This window comes from Colobus angolensis, unplaced genomic scaffold, assembly GCF_000951035.1.
Source record: "Colobus angolensis palliatus isolate OR3802 unplaced genomic scaffold, Cang.pa_1.0 Scaffold146, whole genome shotgun sequence".
In the NCBI taxonomy this organism is placed as follows: Eukaryota; Metazoa; Chordata; class Mammalia; order Primates; family Cercopithecidae; genus Colobus; species Colobus angolensis.
This window is the reverse complement of record NW_012114555.1, coordinates 4886383-4905703: the sequence shown is the minus strand read 5'-3', so window position 1 is coordinate 4905703 and position 19321 is coordinate 4886383. Positions and strand designations below refer to the sequence as shown.

At 40.2% G+C, this 19321-nt stretch overlaps 1 protein-coding gene across 1 annotated transcript in view; it reads right to left on the bottom strand.

Annotated features, from left to right (window-relative positions):
• Window positions 1–19321, bottom strand: part of PPARGC1A (peroxisome proliferator-activated receptor gamma, coactivator 1 alpha) — a 681573-nt gene that overhangs the window by 292327 nt on the left and 369925 nt on the right. Inside the window, exon 2 of the mRNA XM_011935659.1 lies at window positions 8708–8875. Coding sequence (XP_011791049.1) covers window positions 8708–8776 — 69 coding nt within the window. The 5' untranslated portion in view covers window positions 8777–8875. The remainder of the gene's footprint in view (window positions 1–8707; window positions 8876–19321) is intronic.

Here is a 19321-nt window from a genome sequence, read left to right as displayed (position 1 = left end):
GAGACTTTTTTCTTGTCTCTTTTGGTATTTTGTTTGTTTGATTGAATATTTGAGCTGAGAAGATGGGAGAGAGAAGAGCAGGTTGCTTCTAGGCAGGCAGAACATAGACATGAAGAGAACGCTGAGTACATTAATGATGCAAGAAAAGCACAACAGAAAAATGCTTCCCCATAGTTCCACAAGTTGTGTGTGGACACCAAAATCAATTACTAATGAAAAGAATACATTTTAAAGGCCAAAAAATTGCATCTTACAGTTTTAGTATTAGTACAACACAAATAAAGCTATATTATGTAACCACTTGCCCATTTCAGTTTCCAAAATTTCTCAAAGAGCATTTTGGTCTCATTAACTCAGATCTTTGAGTCACTGAATAGTAAGGCAAAAGGTGGGGTTAAGGTGATTTGTGCTATTTAAGGCTCATCTTGGCGAGAAGCTGAGTTGAGGGAGACAGTGTGCCTCCTTTTCCAGTGTGAAAAAAGGAATCCAGCAATGTAAAAAATAAAGTCTTTAAAAGTGTTACACAAAATTATGTATTTCTGCAGCATATCATCCCAGGCTTAGTGGCTGTGTAATAGCTCTGCTGGACGCCCACCACTGCAAGAAGATCGTGCGCAAAGCATTATGATCAGCACAGGAAATATGAAGGTCTTACTTTTCCACCAGACAATTTCAATTGTTGGGGTTGGTAGGAGAAGTGTTTCCTTAAAAATCATTAAATAAAAGTTTTTAGCTTTGAGTGCTAAAAGAGTTTTCAGCATTTAAAGGGCCACACTCTTTTATAGGAAGGGGACAATTGATTCACGCCAATTAGGTGTTCACGTAAGAAAACAATTTTTTTTAACAAGCAAGCTTTAGGAACACTTATCCTTGACCAGTGAACAGAGAGATGGTTTGATCTGAGCAAACACACACAGGATTGTGCTTCTGACCTGGGTTTTAATCCTGGCCCTTTTGTGCAGGGCTCTTAACCCATCAGCTCTGGGTCTATTCATTTAACCATTGGTAATAATAACATTGCTGCCATTTCCTTGATAAGGCTTCTGTGAGATTGAAAAAGGGGTATACATGGAAACGTACTTTTGAAAACTGAAATACACTTGATATGTGTAAAGAAAGATCCAACAGTTTCCAGGACACTCTCCCTGAAGAGTAGTCATATTTATTGCTCACCCGAACTCCTCTGAAAAAGACAGTCATTGGCAGTAATGGAGTTCTGCAGAGAGCCAGCCTGTTTCCATTTCAGTTCAAAGCCCTTGAGGCAGCAAACTTTCAATCCAGGCACTGCCCCTGAGTCCCAAGTAAATTGTCTGTTTCCCCAATATATGTGGTGAGCATTTAAACAGATCATATTCTTTTATCAGGCAGTGAAAATCAAAATTTAAAGGCTAAAGGAAGGATGACCTATTTTACATGGACTTTATGAGAGGCTTTAGAGAGAGGTGTCACGTGATCCTAGGACAACTTGATAACGTCAGCTCTGGGTCACCACATGGTTCCCGTTTCCCTCAGTCCCTTCGGCCAGTCATTTCTTTTATACACTGTACAGTGGCTCCGTGTACTAGGGACTAGCTTAAATCGAGCTTGAGACAGGGGCCATGGAATGATTGAGTAGTGAATTAGATAGAAAATTGCAGCTTTTGCACCATAAGTGAGAGAATTGCTGCATTCAACCAGTTGCTATGACTTGAGGATTTCTCAATTCTTTTGACTTTTTTTTTCACAGACAAACTTGATGTCAAACATATTTGTCTCTTTAGATACACAAGAGCTGCCTGTTGCCCTCGACCTTCTTTTAAAATCTTCCCTCCACATCTCAAATACTCCTTAGCCATCATCGGCATAAGTTGTGACATATGAAAATCAATGTTCAAGAAAGAGTTGGAGGAGGGAAAAGTTCAAGTCTTAAACCCATTCAAGGTTCATTGGGCCCCCATCAAAACAATCAGCCATGAATGTGGGACACAGCAGTACAGGAGGCTGAACATAAAAGGCAAAGATACCACAGAGAGAATTGATTTCTTGTATTGGTTATTTGGGTTTTACACAAATTTGTACCAAGAGGTACATAAAATAGAGTCAAACTTGAAAACTGTAAAATCACTGGATTGGTTTATTTGCATTTGTTCATTCATGCATGAGCACAACTAGTTGTTCTAGAACAGGCAAATGACGGCACTGGTTATATATGGCCACTTGATTTCAGCACACATGACTTGAGCCTGCTCTATGCCTGGAAGTGTGCTAGGCCCTGAGAGAAATAGGCAAATGAGTAAGATTTAGATTCTGGCCTCCAGGGATTGATACATAGCTCTGATTCCAGACAGTGAGAAAACTACTGGGAGAGAACCATCAAATGCTTTGGCTGTCTCCCTAACTGAGGTATAACTTTTTACAGTAGACATAAAGCCCCATGAGCATAGATTAGGCTAAGGATAAGGCAAACACCTCCGCAAGTCTTCCAAGTCCCCAGACAATCTGATGCCACCCAGATGGAAGGACCTCTCCCCAGTGCCTGTCTACACCGCACAACACAACTAACACTCAGCATTCTTCAAACATAACCACACATTTACTCTTCCAGGTCTTGTTCACAAGCCTCCTTCTACTTAGAACACTTTGATACCATCTTTGCCAACCTAGAAATCTGATTATTTCCCCTGCGGCCCAACTCAGTGATCCTTAGGGAGAAAATGCTCAGTGAGATGTCATTCCAAGGTCTCTCCCAGCCTCTAAGTCAATGATATGTGAACCTAAGAAATACATAGAACAGTTCACCTCCGTTGAACCATGAAGCCATTCCTGATGCCCTGAGGCATAATTAGGCCTCTGAACTTCCATCCCACATGCTTCTTCTGCTACTATAGGACTAAATGCACTGAATTGTAAGTAGTTGTTTGTTAGCCATTTACTAGTTTATCCTTCCAAGTAGAATGAGTAAAACTCAAGAGCAGTGTCTGCATCTTATTTCACTTTTGTCCTATCTAACAAACAGTCATGTGGCCATAGCTAAGTGTCAATCACTCTTCCAAGTGCATTGCCTGTGTTTCTTCATTTAGTCCTTACCACAGCCCTATGAGATATATTACTATCATTATCCAATTTTGCCCATGAGGGAGCTGAGACACAGCAAGTTTAAGTAACATGCTCATGGTCATACAGCTGAGTGGGTAACCAGCCTGGTTGCTAACCAGGCTCTTACCTGTTCCTTTATGCTGCCTTTTACCTATCTTTGTACCCTCAAGGCTTGGGTCAGAGGTCCAGTATGTGGAGCTCACTAAATGCATATTAGCTGATTAAATGACTGAGCAGGTAACCAATCAGTACTGGTTAGTTCTGGCTAGACCCTCCTGCAAAGTTCTAGACTATAGAAGTTAGGGATAATAAGCAGATTTTGAGATGGTTCAGAAAAACTCAAGAAGATAGAAATGAAGAATTATACCTACGGATTTAGGTTGCTTAGCCTTGAGAGCAAAAGCCGAAGGCTGGTTTCATAATGATCATCAAGAAAGGAAGGCTGATTCGTGAAGACAGTGACTGAGCTGTTTTTCTCCACCTCCGGGGAGGAGAAAGGAGCAGAACTGTGTCTAAGCTGCAATGGGCAGAGTTTAAATCCAAACAAGGAAGAATTTCCTTGGCCTAAGTATCATTTGTTAGACCTAGGAATGAGTTATAGAGAGAGGCTCCATTAGGTTATCTGTCTTCAGCCTTTTGGACTTGCTTCTGCTCAGAGTGAGGAACACATAGAATGAAAACAAACAATACAAGGTCTCCCCCAGCCTTATGAATCTGATATTTGAATCTAAGAAATACATCAAACACTTCATCTTCTTTGATTCAACAAATGAAAAAATGAATTGATGAATGAACATGTGCCACATTTAAAAGGCAGTAACAAAAAATTACAATCAGCAATAAGAAAAGGGGTCTTCTTTTGTGCTACAGATGTAACAATAGAAGACGTAGGCTCTCTTTTGCCTTGAATTGTCTTCCCAGTTCTTTGCCCGGCTTAATTCCTTTTCTTTGTTTAAGAATTAGCTCCATGCAACTCCCAAGACAGATTCAAGGCCTACCTACAGTGCTCCCATGATACATGGAGCATTTGGTGGTTGTCCTGTCATCATAAGGACCTGCTGTGCTCTCCCACTGTTGACCTTGTGTTCTAGGGCAACATCCTCAGTCACTTTCTCATCTCCTTAAGTATGGATGTGCTTTGCACATGGCGGAGGGGGGCGGTATTCAAAAAACATTGAATGGCTGGTCTCATTAAATAGATATAGATAGATAATGACACATACTGTGCATTTGATGGGTCACCAAGCAGTGCTTACTGATGTGTTCTTCCAAACACTTTCAAGAAAGTGATTCATCTAATCTCCATGACAATCTTATAAAGTCGTTACTATAATTATCCCCATTTTTAGGCGAGAAAACAGGAGCGAAGTGAGATTTGAAAACTTTACCAACGCTACACAGTTAGGAATTAAGGACACCAAGGTTAGAACTCAGAGGTCTGTCTCAAGATCAATAGGTTCTTGATTCATGTGCTACAGTACCTGTTCAAAAAGGGTATCATAATAGTAAAGATATCTAAACAGACACAGACAATATGTTCTAGTTTGAATTTTACAGATGAGAAAGTTGCAGAAGAAAGTTTATGGAGAAGCAGTTCAGGGGAAAAAAGGTAGAAAGCTGAACTGGAAGATGATAACGCTTGCTCCTCACTAGCCAGTGCTGGAACTTGGGCCAATCTCTTATTCTCCCTCTTCATGTAAAATCGAGACCTTGGGAACCTGTCTCTGCTTCCTTCCAGATCAAATATCCAATTTCACTTAGCTTTGGCAAACATTCATCCGGGGCTTATTGCGCACCAGGCTCTGTAATGCACCTTTATCCTTGAGGAATTCATCTTTTTGTGGGGAGACAGGCACAGATAGACAATATTTCTAGACCAGTTCAAAATGGCCACAGTGCAGTGACATGGGTTGTTTTAAAGGAAACCATCCCAACATGAAACATTATCCAGACATGAGGCCTTGGCCCCTCCATAATATTTTCCATCTAACAACTGGCCAAAACAATGACGTATCATCAAGGATCCATCCCATCTTCCCTCCAAGTCATCACCCAAGCATAATCACCTCAGTTTACAAGTAAAGAAGCCAGGGATCAGGCTAAGTTTGCCTGTGGTCATACAGCTCCCTGGTGGCATAAGCCACTGCCATCTCTGTCCCTGAGCACTCTCCCAGAACTGAAGTGGGCTATGGAGGACAGGAGCATTAACTGTGCTACAGCTGCTGTTGGTTTTCCAGGATGGTTATATGCTTAAATGGATTTTCAGATTTACAGTTGATTCTAGAAATTGCATCTAGTTCATTTCCAACTCCGTAAGTAAAAGCTGGTTCACTTAAGGCAAACAGCATCCAATTAAAATACATTCTGTAGAAGTGAATGAGCAAGGCATTTTACCCAACTCTTGACTTATTAAAAAAAGAAAATCCTATCGGGGAAGTTCTCAAAGAGCAATCCCATCACATTATTGTGAGATGAAAGAGTTAAAGTACGAATGATAAAATATAATGTGAAAATATAGTCTGAGGCCAGGTGTGGTGGTTCACACCTGTAATCCCAGCATTTTGGGAGGCTGAGGCAAGAGGATCACTTGAGCCCAGGAGTTCAAGATTAGTCCAGGCAACATACAGAGATCCCAACTCTACAATAAATAAAAGATATTAAAAATTAGCCAGATGTGAGGTATACACTTGTAGTCCCAACTACTCAGGAGGCTGAAGTGGGAGGATCACTTGAGCCCAGGAGGTAGAAGCTGCCGTGAGCCATAATTGTGTCACTGCACTCCAGCCTGAGAGACAAGAGGGAGATGCTGTCTAAAAAATAAAAATAAAAAAAGAGAGAAAAGAAAAGAAAGAAGAAGAAGGAAGAAAGAAAAAAGGAAGAAGAAGATGAGGAGGAAACAAAGAAAATATACTCTGAGAAGCAGTCTTGGGTAAGCGGGATACAGGTTTCAATGTCAAGCCAAATGCGTCCATACCCCTTTTCAGCATCTCACTAGCTGTATGACTGTGGGCATGTTCCTTAACTTGTTCTTTAACATGTTCCTTAACACCTTAACACCTTTGCCTCCACTTCCCTACTTGTACAAAATAAACAAATAGTATCTGTCTGTCAGAGTATTTGTAAGAATTTTAAGTTTAGTTTAGTGTCTGGCATAGAGTAAGGGTTAAAAAAATAAACTATTAAAAAACATTTTATTAAAGACTTAATGATTCAGAGATTGATTATTTCATTAGAAGATCATCATGCTTTTTCCCTTTCTTCCTGCCTGCCCACGTCACAGCTGCTTGTAAGTTATTATTCCATCAGATAAATAATGAGATAAAATTTAATTCAGATGGCATAGCAACAAAAGTGGGAATAGGATAGGCATTGGAGTCAAACAGGTGTGAACTGAGACCCTGAATGGCTTTGGGCAGGTTATGTAACCTCTCTGAAGCTTGCTTTTCACATCTGTGAAATGGGGATAATCATATCTACCTTCTAGGCTTCTTACAAGGATTGAAATATGTGTGTATGTGTGTTCACTCTCTCACACACATACAACTCCTAGCACTGTGGTGGGAAAATACTAGGTAAGTGGAAAAGTACTGAATCAGCTCCAGTAAGAAATATAGTACTTGGCTAAACTAAAGCTTCAGCACCCATCACAATTCATTCTTAAATAATGTTTACTTCCCTAGCTACATTACTACCATGGATGGCCAAAAGAAGTCATCCTCACCACAAAGGCCTTGCCTCAGGGGCCATCAGATTTAGTTTCCTCTCCTAGGGACAGCTTTGGTGTCAACAGAAGTAGGTTACTCCAGGCATATGGAAACCCAGCCTAGCAATACGAATGAGTGGGGGCAGCAGGTAGACCTCTTGGGGAGTTCAAGAGGTACAGAAGCAGATGATGCTGCAGCTGACACCCTATGACATACTTTCCACCCAACGCCTTGCAGTAACAAGAGTCAGTGAAACCAAATCAGAGACTAGGATGCCCTTTTTCTAACACTACCTCCACTAGCTAGAAGGTGGAGCTCCAGCTATCACGATGGAAATGACAGGGGTCAACCAGCTGTACAGGATCACATCTTTGGAGGCAAACAGCACAGGCAATATTTTCATTAGGAGCCTTTTGGTAAATTAATAAGCTGAAGGGTCACGGGATGATGACAGTGCTTTGACACAGGCATTTTTACATGAACATTTGAACTTCATGTTTCTAGTTTAAATATTTTATCTACAGAGATGTCTGAGTCATCTCCTCACATTCTTCTTCCCTTCACTCTCCTTTGAAATAAAGACTATATAAGATGACAACTCTCTAAAGGAAAACATGCAAACAAAAGACAAAAATCCAAAAGTCACATTAATATACCATAAAATATTTGAATATTTGTTTGGACCCCTGGAGACCTACCACATGTCATCCTGAAAGTAGCAGGCAGAGATTTATTTTGTATCCGTTTCTACTTCCTGAATAATGCTCCCACTCAAAGTGAAAGGATTCCAATTTCATGGCAGGCTAGAGGGTGTTTTTTTCTGAAGCTTCTTGCCTAACTTCACATTGCATACAACAAAACATACCAGTCAATAGCAGTATTACATTTCAGTGAAATTTCTGTTGAGGAAGAAATCTTCAGAAAAGGCTCCCTCTTTTTATAAAAGAAAGAATTTCTTAATTGACATTAAAAATCAACTCAAAATCTGAATTACCCTTTTTATATGAAAGTTTCTGTTATAGACAAAATGGAAAATCAGAGTTTCACTTTATCCAACCTCATCCCTAAGAAAAGCTTCATACACAGAAGTGTTCTTTTTTCCATACGCTAGCAGCATTATTAAAAAAGAAACAGAAAAAAAGCTCTGGCATCAGTCTTCAATATTGTTGTCTAATTAAATGGCAATGGAGTGGATGCGTAAAAATATGCATTAGAGGTGTGTAATGCGTAATGTGAAGAAGAGTAATCAAAGCCATTCAACAGGATTTAGGAAAGGATTTCAGCTGGCAGCTTACAAGACAGGAGCATATAATTTTGCTAATTTGAAATAGGTATTGTAACATATAAACATTACTGCTTTGCATATTTTAATGAAAACTGCTTCTACATCAAAATGAATCCTTTAGCTTGAACTCTCTGCATACCACAGAGCTTCTACCTATTATGAGTTCAGCATAAATAAGGAAGGCACGCAAGCTGCATTAAAAGAATGGTCACCTCATTAAAATAGGTTAAAACCAAGCCCCTATTCCAAGCTACTATAACACCATAAAGTAAGTCTGATGACAGGTGTTGTATTAAATTTTTATATCACAATGAACTTGTACTCACACAAACAAAATCTGCATGTTTCCCTTGATATACACCTGCAACTTGTTAATTCAAGAACCTTTATTAAGAAAGTATAAATTTAGCAAAACCTATAGATTTGTAAAACCCTATTAGCTTGCTTGAGAATCTAGAGTAAATGTATTTGGGGTCTTATCTGCATGGCTGCAAAGACATGGAAACTACTGATGACTTTTTTCAAAAGGACATGCTTGCAGATAGCACAGTTCCACAAATTGATGTATGCATATTACCTAGACTTGAAGCCGAAAGAGTTGAGAGAGATTTGGGTCCTGTGTGGGGCTGAGGACATCACTTACCTGCCAGCCTGCTTCTCTCTGAAGTACTTTTTTCCAGTCTTCTTCCAGCCTTGGGGAGGTCTCATCCATTGCTGATGCTGCTTGCACAAACTGGATTCGCCAGCGGCTGTTACTCTTTCTCCTTGCAAGCCTTTACCAAAGCAGCAGCCAGGGCAGTCCAGGGGCAGACTGTCGTGGAGAAAATGCCATGCCAGAGGATGAGGGATCGGGCAGGAAGAACCCACCAGGGAACAGATTCGGGACACATGGGGCTACCCAGACAGATGCCAACTGGCCAAGCTGAAGGCCAGCTCAGCCATCAAGCGTCCAGAGATTAGGAACAACCAAGCTCCAGGGTCGGTGGACAATGGGTCATTCTTATGCTTCTGGTGTAAAGGTCAGAAGAGGGAAGTGTGCAGGCTTGCTCTATGCTTTAGAAATATGCATTTCTATGTGTGCTCCCGTCTTCTCCTTGCCCCAGTACACACACACACACACACACACACACACACAAATACACACACACACATGCTCACACACACACCAGAATTTGCATTGTTCTGCCAGGTTGCATCAGTGGGCTGGTGTATCCTAGAAGAAATAAACTATTTTACATAGTAGCAACATTTCATTTGAATACATCTCCCCCAAAAAGCAGCGTATGAATCACTCAGCAGCCAGTGAACATGAATAATAGCAAGCTCCTTTGGGTGAAAATAGACTCATTCCCATAGTTGAATTCTGAGCATCTAGAGTCCCTCCCTTTCCCCCATAAGATGTTCTGCAGGCAGGCATTTCAGCCTGACTGTGGGCCTCGACCCCTTTTCCAAATCAGTATCCAAAAGGATCTGAGGCTTTGGTTTGAATGAACTCCTCAAACTTTAGAACTCAAACCCAGTCAATGTTTCACTAGCACTTCAATGCAGAATGATGTTGGCTCGTGACACTAAGAATTGCCCTTCACCCCTAGAGATTCTTATCTAATTGGTCTAAACTAGGGCCCAAGACATTGGGAATTTTTTTAATGTTCTCCAATGCACCCAGGATTAGAATCACAAAACTTGGTGCAGAGTATCATTTAAGATATCTCTGATGTAATCACTCATCTGACGCCTGAATCCCCATGACCCGGTCTAAACCACTAAATATGGTAAATTCACTACCTACCAAGACAGTCCTGTTCCATGGCTGATAATTTTTGTCCCAGAATGAATTGATTTCCTTCTCTCTGCAACTTCTACCCATGGACGTACTGCTTCTTAATTCTAGAAGGAATGAGACTAAAGCTTATTCTACAGAACAACCCTTCAGAGATGCAAAGACAGTGGTACCCCATGCTCCCAAACTTCTACTAAAGTGTCTAATTTTCAGATTAATATTGTTAGGTTCCTCAGAAAATGGTGTAAGATGGTTTCAGGTCACTTCTCCATTCTGGTTGCCAGTCTTGAAATGTATTCTACAAGTTCCCGTGCTTGCAGAAGTGATCATAATATTCTTGCTATGATCTATCATTGCACACACAGCCAAATGATCTCATGCCTTGTTTGAAAAATTGCCACAATATCAACCATAATCATCATAATAAGAGCAACCAACATTTACTGAGCATGGACCTAGGTGTCCAATGTTATGTCATTATTGTGCTCCTGATTTACAGAAAAAGAATCCAGGCTGGGTGCGGTGACTCACGCCTGTAATCCCAGCACTTTGGGAGGCTGAGGCAGGCGGATCACGAGGTCAGAAGATCGAGACCATTCCGGCTAACATGGTGAAACCCCGTCTCTACTAAAAATATAGAAAAATTAGCCAGGCGTGGTGGCAGGCGCCTGTAGTCCCAGCTGCTGGGGAGGCTGAGGCAGGAGAATGGTGTGAACCCGGGAGGCGGAGCTTGCAATGAGCCGAAATTGCGCCACTGCACTCCAACCTGGGCGACAGAGCAAGACTCCGCTACAAAAAAAAAAAAAAAAAAGAATACAAAAGAGATAAGGACATTTGCCTTGGTGATGAGGCCAAGAGTTAGTTCAGATATAACTCCAAGGTCTACTTGAAGCTAATCAATACTCTTTCACGATGCAGTCTCAGATCCCATTGGCTCTTTTGACAGTCATACCTCATTAATACAACACTTCCGTCAGTTATGACACTTAAGTTTGTTCTTATCTGAGATTATAAAGAAACACGTTTTGTAGGCTGTAAACCGTCATACAAACCTAGTTTGTCATTATTATCCTTTCAGTAATCACACGACTATACCTTCCACCTCATCTCTAGTAAAACAGACACATGCAAAACCCTTTACTTGCCCAGTTCCTCCCTTTTACTGAGAATATACAGATGCTTCTCAGAGGTTCTTCTGAGGTGTAAGAGAGAAAGGCCAAGAAGACCAAGGTTCCAGAAAATTTCCCCAGAGACTAGACTCAACGGAAGCCTCACCAGTCATATGGTTCTTCCCCCATTTCCCCTAAATCTTTATCAATAGCATCCCATAAGGACAACTGGGAGCAATTAGTTTTACCATTTGAATTGCACCATCTGCAATGTAGTCATATCTGTTCTTATGGAAGGCAGCACACGAGTGGTTGGAAGCATAGACTTAGATTTGATTATCAGCTCCATTATTTTCTAACTCTGTGTCCCTGGGCAGGTTACTCATCTTCTCTGAGACCTGGTTTCCATGTGTGTAAAGGGGAAGTGTGCGTTACCGTCTCAGGCACATTCTTGTCCACAAGCATCTAGTTCCCCTCTACTTCCAAGCCCACAGCAAGATAGCATTTCCCTAACCCCCTTAAAATCCAGCAGAACCACATGACTTGTTTTGTCCAAGGAAATGTAAGAGGATGGGTATTAATTCCCAGGGTGGGGGAGGGTTCAATAACAGGCACTTGATTCTCAGTCTGCTCTTTCTCTATTGCAGTGATTGCAGATGCATGCGTTGCTAAGCCATGCCTTAACATAGAGGCAGACAGGAATGCCGAGCCTGTTCTCAAGAACAGGCACCTTGGAGAGCCACCTGGACCAACAAGAGGCATTATGTGAATAAGAAATAAGCTTCCAGTGTTATTTGTTACAACATAAGCTAGCCTATCCAGAGCAATACACTTTCCAATGCAGAGTGGTTCTGAAAATTAAATTTTAAAAAACTCTAGCTAGAACATAGATCCCAGGCATTGGGTAGTCCTGCAATATTATTTTAAATAGCTTCCATTATAGCCCCAGTCTAGTCTGTTCTTCCCAGACTCTCACACTTCACTATTTTCTCTTCCTTCTCCAGTCTTGATTTTTCCTGTTGATAAGATACCAGCATTAAGTGTCACAGTTTCTAAAGACGATGCAGAAATATGAATTTTAAAAAGAAAGAGCAAAGCATTCAACAATGCAGTATGCCTTCGTCTCAGAATCCAAACTCAGAACAGCATGACTTGCATGCTACCGATCACTTAGCAAGGAAATTAATGAAAGCAAAGTGAAGCATCAAATAATAAACGTAGCTCTGTATGAGTTCGATGCTGATAAAACAAAGTACATGTCTCCAAATTGTAAACATAATGAGAACATACATGAATACAAGAGCTAATTAAACAGCATAGCTTTTATTCACTGTGCTTCAATCAAGCACCAAAAGAAATAAAAAGAATAGGTTTTTTTCTTCTTTGTTGGATGTCTTAATTAAACGAAGGAGAGACTATAAAAATAAACATCAAGGAAAGTATGGATAATGACTCTGGCCAAATCACGACACTGATATTTCATGAACTCTAAGTCTTTTATTTCAAGCTCTTGTGCTTCTTAACACCACACAAACTGGAGCTTCCTCTAGGACACCACTGGGAGATTCTTATTTTTCAATGTTTTCAAATGCAAGTGCTAATAACTAAATGGGAGTCCTAACTCTCATTACTTTAGAATGTGACCCTTATTTAGAATAGGGTCTTTTTTTTTTTTCTTTTTTCGAGACAGAGTCACGATCTGTCGCCCAGGTTGGAGTGCAGTGGCGTGATCCTGGCTCAGCGCAACCTCTGCCTCCCAGGTTCAAGGAATTCTCCTGCCTCAGCCTCTCGAGTAGCTGGGACTAAAAGCGCACACCATCATGCCGACTAATATTTGTATTTTTAGTAGAGGCAGGGTTTCACCATGTTGCTCAGGCAGGTCTCAAACTCCTGACCTCAAGTGATCTGCCCGCCTTAGCCTCCCAAAATGCTGAGACTGCAGATTGCAGGCATGAGCCACCACACCCGGCCAGAGATAGAGGCTTTACAAAGGGAATCAAACTGAAATGAGGTCATTAGGGTGGGCTTTAATCCAATATGATTGATGTCCTTATAAAAAGGGGGAAATTGGGTCACAGAGACAGATGTAGACAGGGAAAAGGCCATATGAGGGTAAGGATAGATTCAGGGTGATGCATCTACAAGCCAAGGGAGACCATGGATTTCCAGCAACCACCAGATCCTAGGAGAGAGGCAGTGTCCTAGTCCACTTGTGCTGCTGTAACAGAACACCTCAGTCTTGGTAATTTATGAAGAACAGAAACTTATTTCTTGCCATTCTGGAGGCTGGGATATCTAAAACCAAGGCACCAGCAGGTTCAATCATCTGGTGAGGGCAGCTTCTCTGCAGGGCAGGAATACTGTGTGCTCACTTGGCAAAAGGGCAGGTGACTGAACTGTGTGAAGCCACTTCTATGAGGGACTTAATCACATTCACAAGGGAGGAGCCCTCATGGCCTCATCACCTCTTAAAGGCCTCACCTCTTAGGATTATCATGTTAACAACACCTGAATTTTGGAAAGGATCTATTGAAACCATAGCAGGCATGATACGGTTTAGATTTGTGTCCCCACCCAAATCTCACATTGAATTGGAGGAGGGGCCTGGTAGGAGGTGATTGGATCATGCAGGTGGATTTTCCCCTTGCTGTTCTCAGGGTAGTGATTCTCACGAGATCTGATGGTTTAAAAGTGTGTGGCGCTTCCCTCTTCGCCCTCTCTCTCTCTCTCCCTTCTGCCACCATGCAAAGAAGGCGCTTGCTTCCCCTTCGCCTTCCACCATGATCATAAATTTCCTGGGGCCTCCCAGCAATGCTTCCTGTTAAGCCTGCAGAACTGAGAGTCAATTAAACCTATTTTCTTCATAAATTACCCTCTCCTCAGTTAGTTCTTTATAGCAGTGTGAGAATGGACTAATACAAGGCATGAAACAGATTCTCATAGCCCCCAGAAGGAATCAACTCTGCCAACAGTGTGATCTTCGACTTCTAACCTCTAGAACTGTGAGACGATACATTTCTGTTGTCAACACCATCCACTTTGTAGTACTTTGTTATCGCAGCACTAGCAAACTAATACACTCTGAATTAAAAAATAAAATAAATTTTTAAATAACGTAAAAGTCATAGCGAGAATGTAGTATTTAAGCAGAGTAAACTAGGTACCTTATAAAAACTTTTACTCTACCATTTCTTGGCTCAGAATAAACAACACACTTTCAGTACATCAGGAGTGTGGGCCTGCAGTCATGCAGTTAAGCTGCCGGTACCATGTGAAATTTAATATCAAATTGATGCCAAAAAGTCATGGAAAACCTTTTCCTTACCCACTGTTTTTTCCCTCCAGATAAGCAGCATATTAAGAATATGCTGACTAATAAGAAATAGAGTTTTAGAATTTGTAACATTTTCCTTATGAAAAGTTTTATATATGAAAAATCTATACAAAATGCATCAGTCAGTCCTCCCGTGATTTAAGATAAATTCCTTTAGCTTATAGAATTAAGCCAGGCACAGTGACTCACTCCTGTAATCCCAGTGCTTTGGGAGGCTGAGGTGGGAGAATTGCTTGAGCCCAAGAATTTGAGGTCACAGTAAGCTATGATGATGCCACAGTGCTCCAGCCTGGGCAACAGAGTGAGACCCTGTCTCAACAATGAAGAAGTGGGGAAAACGTGGTTAAGACTTCATCTTAAGAATCAGCAACTAAAAAATAGTTTTCCAGGTAAATTAAAACATGCATGCCACAGTGCTAAATGCTGGTAAAAGATGGTAATTTACCCTGATCTGTTAGATGCAAATATTCAATCTAGAGGAGAAAACAAAAAAGTTTGGGGTAGAGGGAGCAGGAGAATATTGAGAAAATTAAGTACAGAGCCAAGGAGTCCCCAGGCATGGAAGAAACGAGATGATCTTTCACCTACCCATGGGATTTTGTACACACTTGCACTTAAGAGCTATGACAGAATTTTTATGAGTCCCTACTGTCCACGTTATACATTTCCAGTTTAACGTCACCTCAATGAAATTTTTGTAGACATGAATAGGGTATGTTTTCCCATAAACTTTTACTTCTGTTTTTTGTTTTTAGGTGGGTTTTTTTTTCATTAGATGCTAATAGCAAGTTATTTACCTTCAGAAATTTGCTTCACCAACAAATTCTAATCATGTATCAAACCCACCAAAAAAATTTCTGTCCTAAGAGTGACAAATCCAAAAACTATGAATTCTAGAACAGTAGTCACTGTATTTCAGAAGATGGGAAAATAGAGTACTGGCTTCCCGCTCACCATTGCCCTGGAACAGTGATGCTCAGCATTCTCTCTATAAAATACGTAGCCTGAACTGCAATGACACCCTTGGCTTTATGGCCAATGGAACACCTGTGGCTGATGGAGTGAAGACTTTCTGGTCTACTTGTGTCTCTTGGCTCCCACGTACTGACTTGTAGACTTACCAAGGTTCATTTGCATTTGTCTCAATCCTGTTATTGCCAATTGTGCCTGTTAATATAATTACATAATCCAATGAAACAATTATATCTATAAAATCTGAGTTTGAATAGAAAAAAGCAGTTGCTGCTTTCATGAAAGAAGGCAAATGATTTGGAAAGAAAAGTTACTCTTCAAAAAGTTGTTACTGGAGGTCTAGGAATCCTAAAAACGTATACGGATTCTGTACTTAGATTGTTGGACATCATCTTTAAATTCTTGATGCACTTTAGAGAAACCAAAACTGAAATTTGTAGAGGTTACTTTAAGGCTATGGCTTACACAGGAGAAATTTCAGAATTTCTCTTTGTGGACCCATATTCAGAGAAAAGCCCTTGGCTCCGCAGCAAAATAGTGGCAAATAAATGTACATTTATATGTTTTAAGCAAAAGTCAAATGTTTTGTGTCTGCACATAATTTATGATTTCCCAATTTAATCAATTTATGTGATTAACCAGTGAACTACCATTTTCAATTGTATGGAATAAGAAAGCTTCTGTTACAAAAAAGAACATAATAAACCAGGAAGGACTTTTTCTTAACCTACGCATAACGAACAGGGATAGAAAGAAAAGACCCAAATATTCAAACCAAGAAACAGAATCCATTTCAATACTTAAGTGTACTTATATCGCTTAAGTGAGAAATAACCTGGCTGTCACTCCAAACATTAAGTTTTGTAGGAATCTGAGCCCTGTAGATGCCAATTAATTATTGCATGGCATTACTATGTCTTTCTATAACTGTGTAATAATACCAACTGACTATGATCAGAAGGATTTAGTTGACATTTATTAATGGAAATCAGATGACTTCATCCACAGTGTCTAAATTACTTTGATATGTTTGTGCCTGAAGCAAAATAATGTAATAAAAAACAACATATAGATGAGAACCTCAATTTTTCTCTACATATGAATCTGTCACTGATTTGCAAAGAATCAAATATAAGTCCAACCAGGTGAAGACATTCAATACATCATCCTTCCCAATTCGGTATAAAAATAATATTGGCCTTTCTAGTATGTTTATATCCTGTTCCTGACTTTGTGATATGCTGGGCATCAAGAGAGCCCAGAGACACGGAGTATTGCCTCAGCAAATGTTAATCCCGGCAGAGATAAATTACAGAATACTTTCTTTAAAGTTTCCTTTAAAGACTATCTGAAGTCATAAGCCCCCAGAAATAATCAATAAACTAATGAGTAGAGTGGGAATGCAGATCTTAAGACTAGGCTGAATGAAAAACAAAACGGTATATGATATATTTGAGGGACGCTGGAAACTTCTTCCCCTCATTCTCTTCCTCCTGAAAAAAAAAAAAAAAAAAAGGCCCCAGCAGTCTAAAAATCCCACCAGCCATATCTTTTGATTTTAAAACCTTTTCTGTCATTGTCTATGAAATTCAAACACTCCTAGGAGGGGTAGCCTGAAGCTTTATCTTCTGACATTGTGTTACAAGTTATTTTCCAGTTCAGCTTGGAAAGCAGGACTCTCTGCACCCAGGCAAGGAGAGCGGATGGGATGAAAGGAGCCTTAAAAATGGCTAGACGAGAGGAGCTGGGGGATTGCTAAACTCCTCCAGGCACAAATTGATTTACAAAATATGAATTTAAAGGTTCTGGAAAATTGGAACTTTAGAAATGACCAAATTCTTTTGATTGCAGATTATTAGAAACTATCCCATTGGTTTATGTACTTGTAACATAACTAGGTTCTTGTGGCTGTTGTAAAATGTAAATTGGGGAGGGGATATGGGATGTTTCTTCCCTCTCCATTTACTCCTAATACCAACATCCTAATGTGAGGGGAACTTCAGATAGGGTTCAAGAATTTCAAAATGGGAGAGAATTAAGATGGCAATTTGGAAGGTGAACTAAGGCTGCGTTACTCAAAGAGGTACAGACCGGCATCACTTAGGAGCTTGTTAGAAATGCAGAATCTGAGGCCTCGCTCCAGACCTACAGTATTTTATTTTCATTTTAACAAGAGTGATTCATTAAGTTTAAGCAATGGGCTAGGAACACTTATCTTGAAGGTCTATTTGCATATGAAGCTTTATTTCTTTATTTTTAACCTAAGCACAGGCTTAGGGTGGATTTGGAACAGAATGACTGGTCAACATTATGGGGAAGAATTTAGCCCCCTACCAAGAAACTGCTTATTACTATCTCTGGAGAACTTTCTCAGGGATCTCATTTTTCAACATTCTACAAGGATTTTTAGAGGCATGATCCAGTAGGTGCAAATGGCAGGACTCCGGCCCTTAAATCACCCAACACCTTCGACATACATGGCTATTCCACTTATTAGTTCAGAAAAACAGCTGATGACAAGTGCATGACGCCGCCTCTGGACGTTCAGCTGACTGATTTTGTATAAATCAATATTGAGTGCCACAAAATGTCAGAAAATACCAAATGAGGAGAAAAGAATCAATAGATAACCTTGGAATTAAATGAGTGATGAATAATCTTTACCAACTAAAATAAATTAAACTATGAAAACCAGGTTAAAGCTATATCAAGGGTCTGGCATAAAACCACACACACAAAAAATGTAATTTACAGGTAAAGCCACTTGCAAGTAACATGGCTGTTCATTTTTTTTTCCAGGAAGGCATTATGACAGGAACTACAAAATAAGAGCTGAATTCATACTTCCTAGCTTCTGTCTAAACAACCATAATGTTTTAAGGTTCTACAACAAATAAACTACAATTTACAGGTGCAGACTATGTATTAACTTAGCATCCATAAAACTGAGCACGCATTTGCTCAACACTTTTAGGGAGGAAGTGGTAAGAGTAGGAAGACAAATTCTATGATTTATTCAATTTACTTTTGATAAGGTTTGGATCTGCATCTGCACCCAAATCTCATGTCAAATTGTAATCTCCACTGTTGGAGGTGGGACCTGGTGGGAGGTGCTTGGATCACTGAAGTGGTTTCTAATGGTTTAGCACCATCCCCCTAGTGCTGTCTTGTACTAGAGTTCTCACAAGATCTGGTTGTTTAAAAGTGTGCAGCACCTTCACCCCCTTTCTTCCTGCCCTAGCCATGTGAAAAAGGCGCTTCTCCTGCACCTTCTGCCATGATTTTAAGTTTCCTGAGGTCTCACCAGCCACGCTTCCTGTACAGTCTGCAGAACTGTGAGCCAACTGTACCTCTTTTCTGTACAAATAGCCAAGTCTCAGGTATTTCTTTATAGCAATGCAAGAACGGACTAATATAACTTTATTTCAGATTTTAAGTATGCCTATCAGAAATGGTCTCCACATGAAGAAATGATAAATGTTTGAAGTAACAGATATCCTAATTACCCTATCATTACACATTGTATGTATGTAACAAAATATCACATGTACCCCATACATATGCAAAATTATAAGGTATCCATTTTTTAAGAAAAATGTAAATTTATAAACAGACCAAACTGGATTTCAGAATTCAAATTCAAATGTGTTTCCAAGTCTGAAATTGACATCATAGATAGACCCAGTGCTGTAATAGAAATCCAGATAAATGTCTTTCTTCATGGGTAAACAGATGCAAAATCACGTTTTTACATCATTTTTTTTTGCCCCAGAATATGTTCATGGATTCAAAAAGCACAAATTAAATACCTACTGTGTGCTAAGAATGGTGCTAGGTACTAACAATTGAGAGATGAGAAAAATGCATCCACGCCCTCATGGTCTTGTGAGAGGGAAAGACAGATAAACAACCATTGCAGCTGCAAGTAAGATCAGTGCTCTGCGCAGGAGAATACGGCTGCATGATCCCAGGGATCCATCCCATCCCAGCCCCCTGCCCCAACATAGCTCAGCTCCAGAAATCACCACTCTTGTCACAGTGTCCTTGAAGAAGAGCAGCATG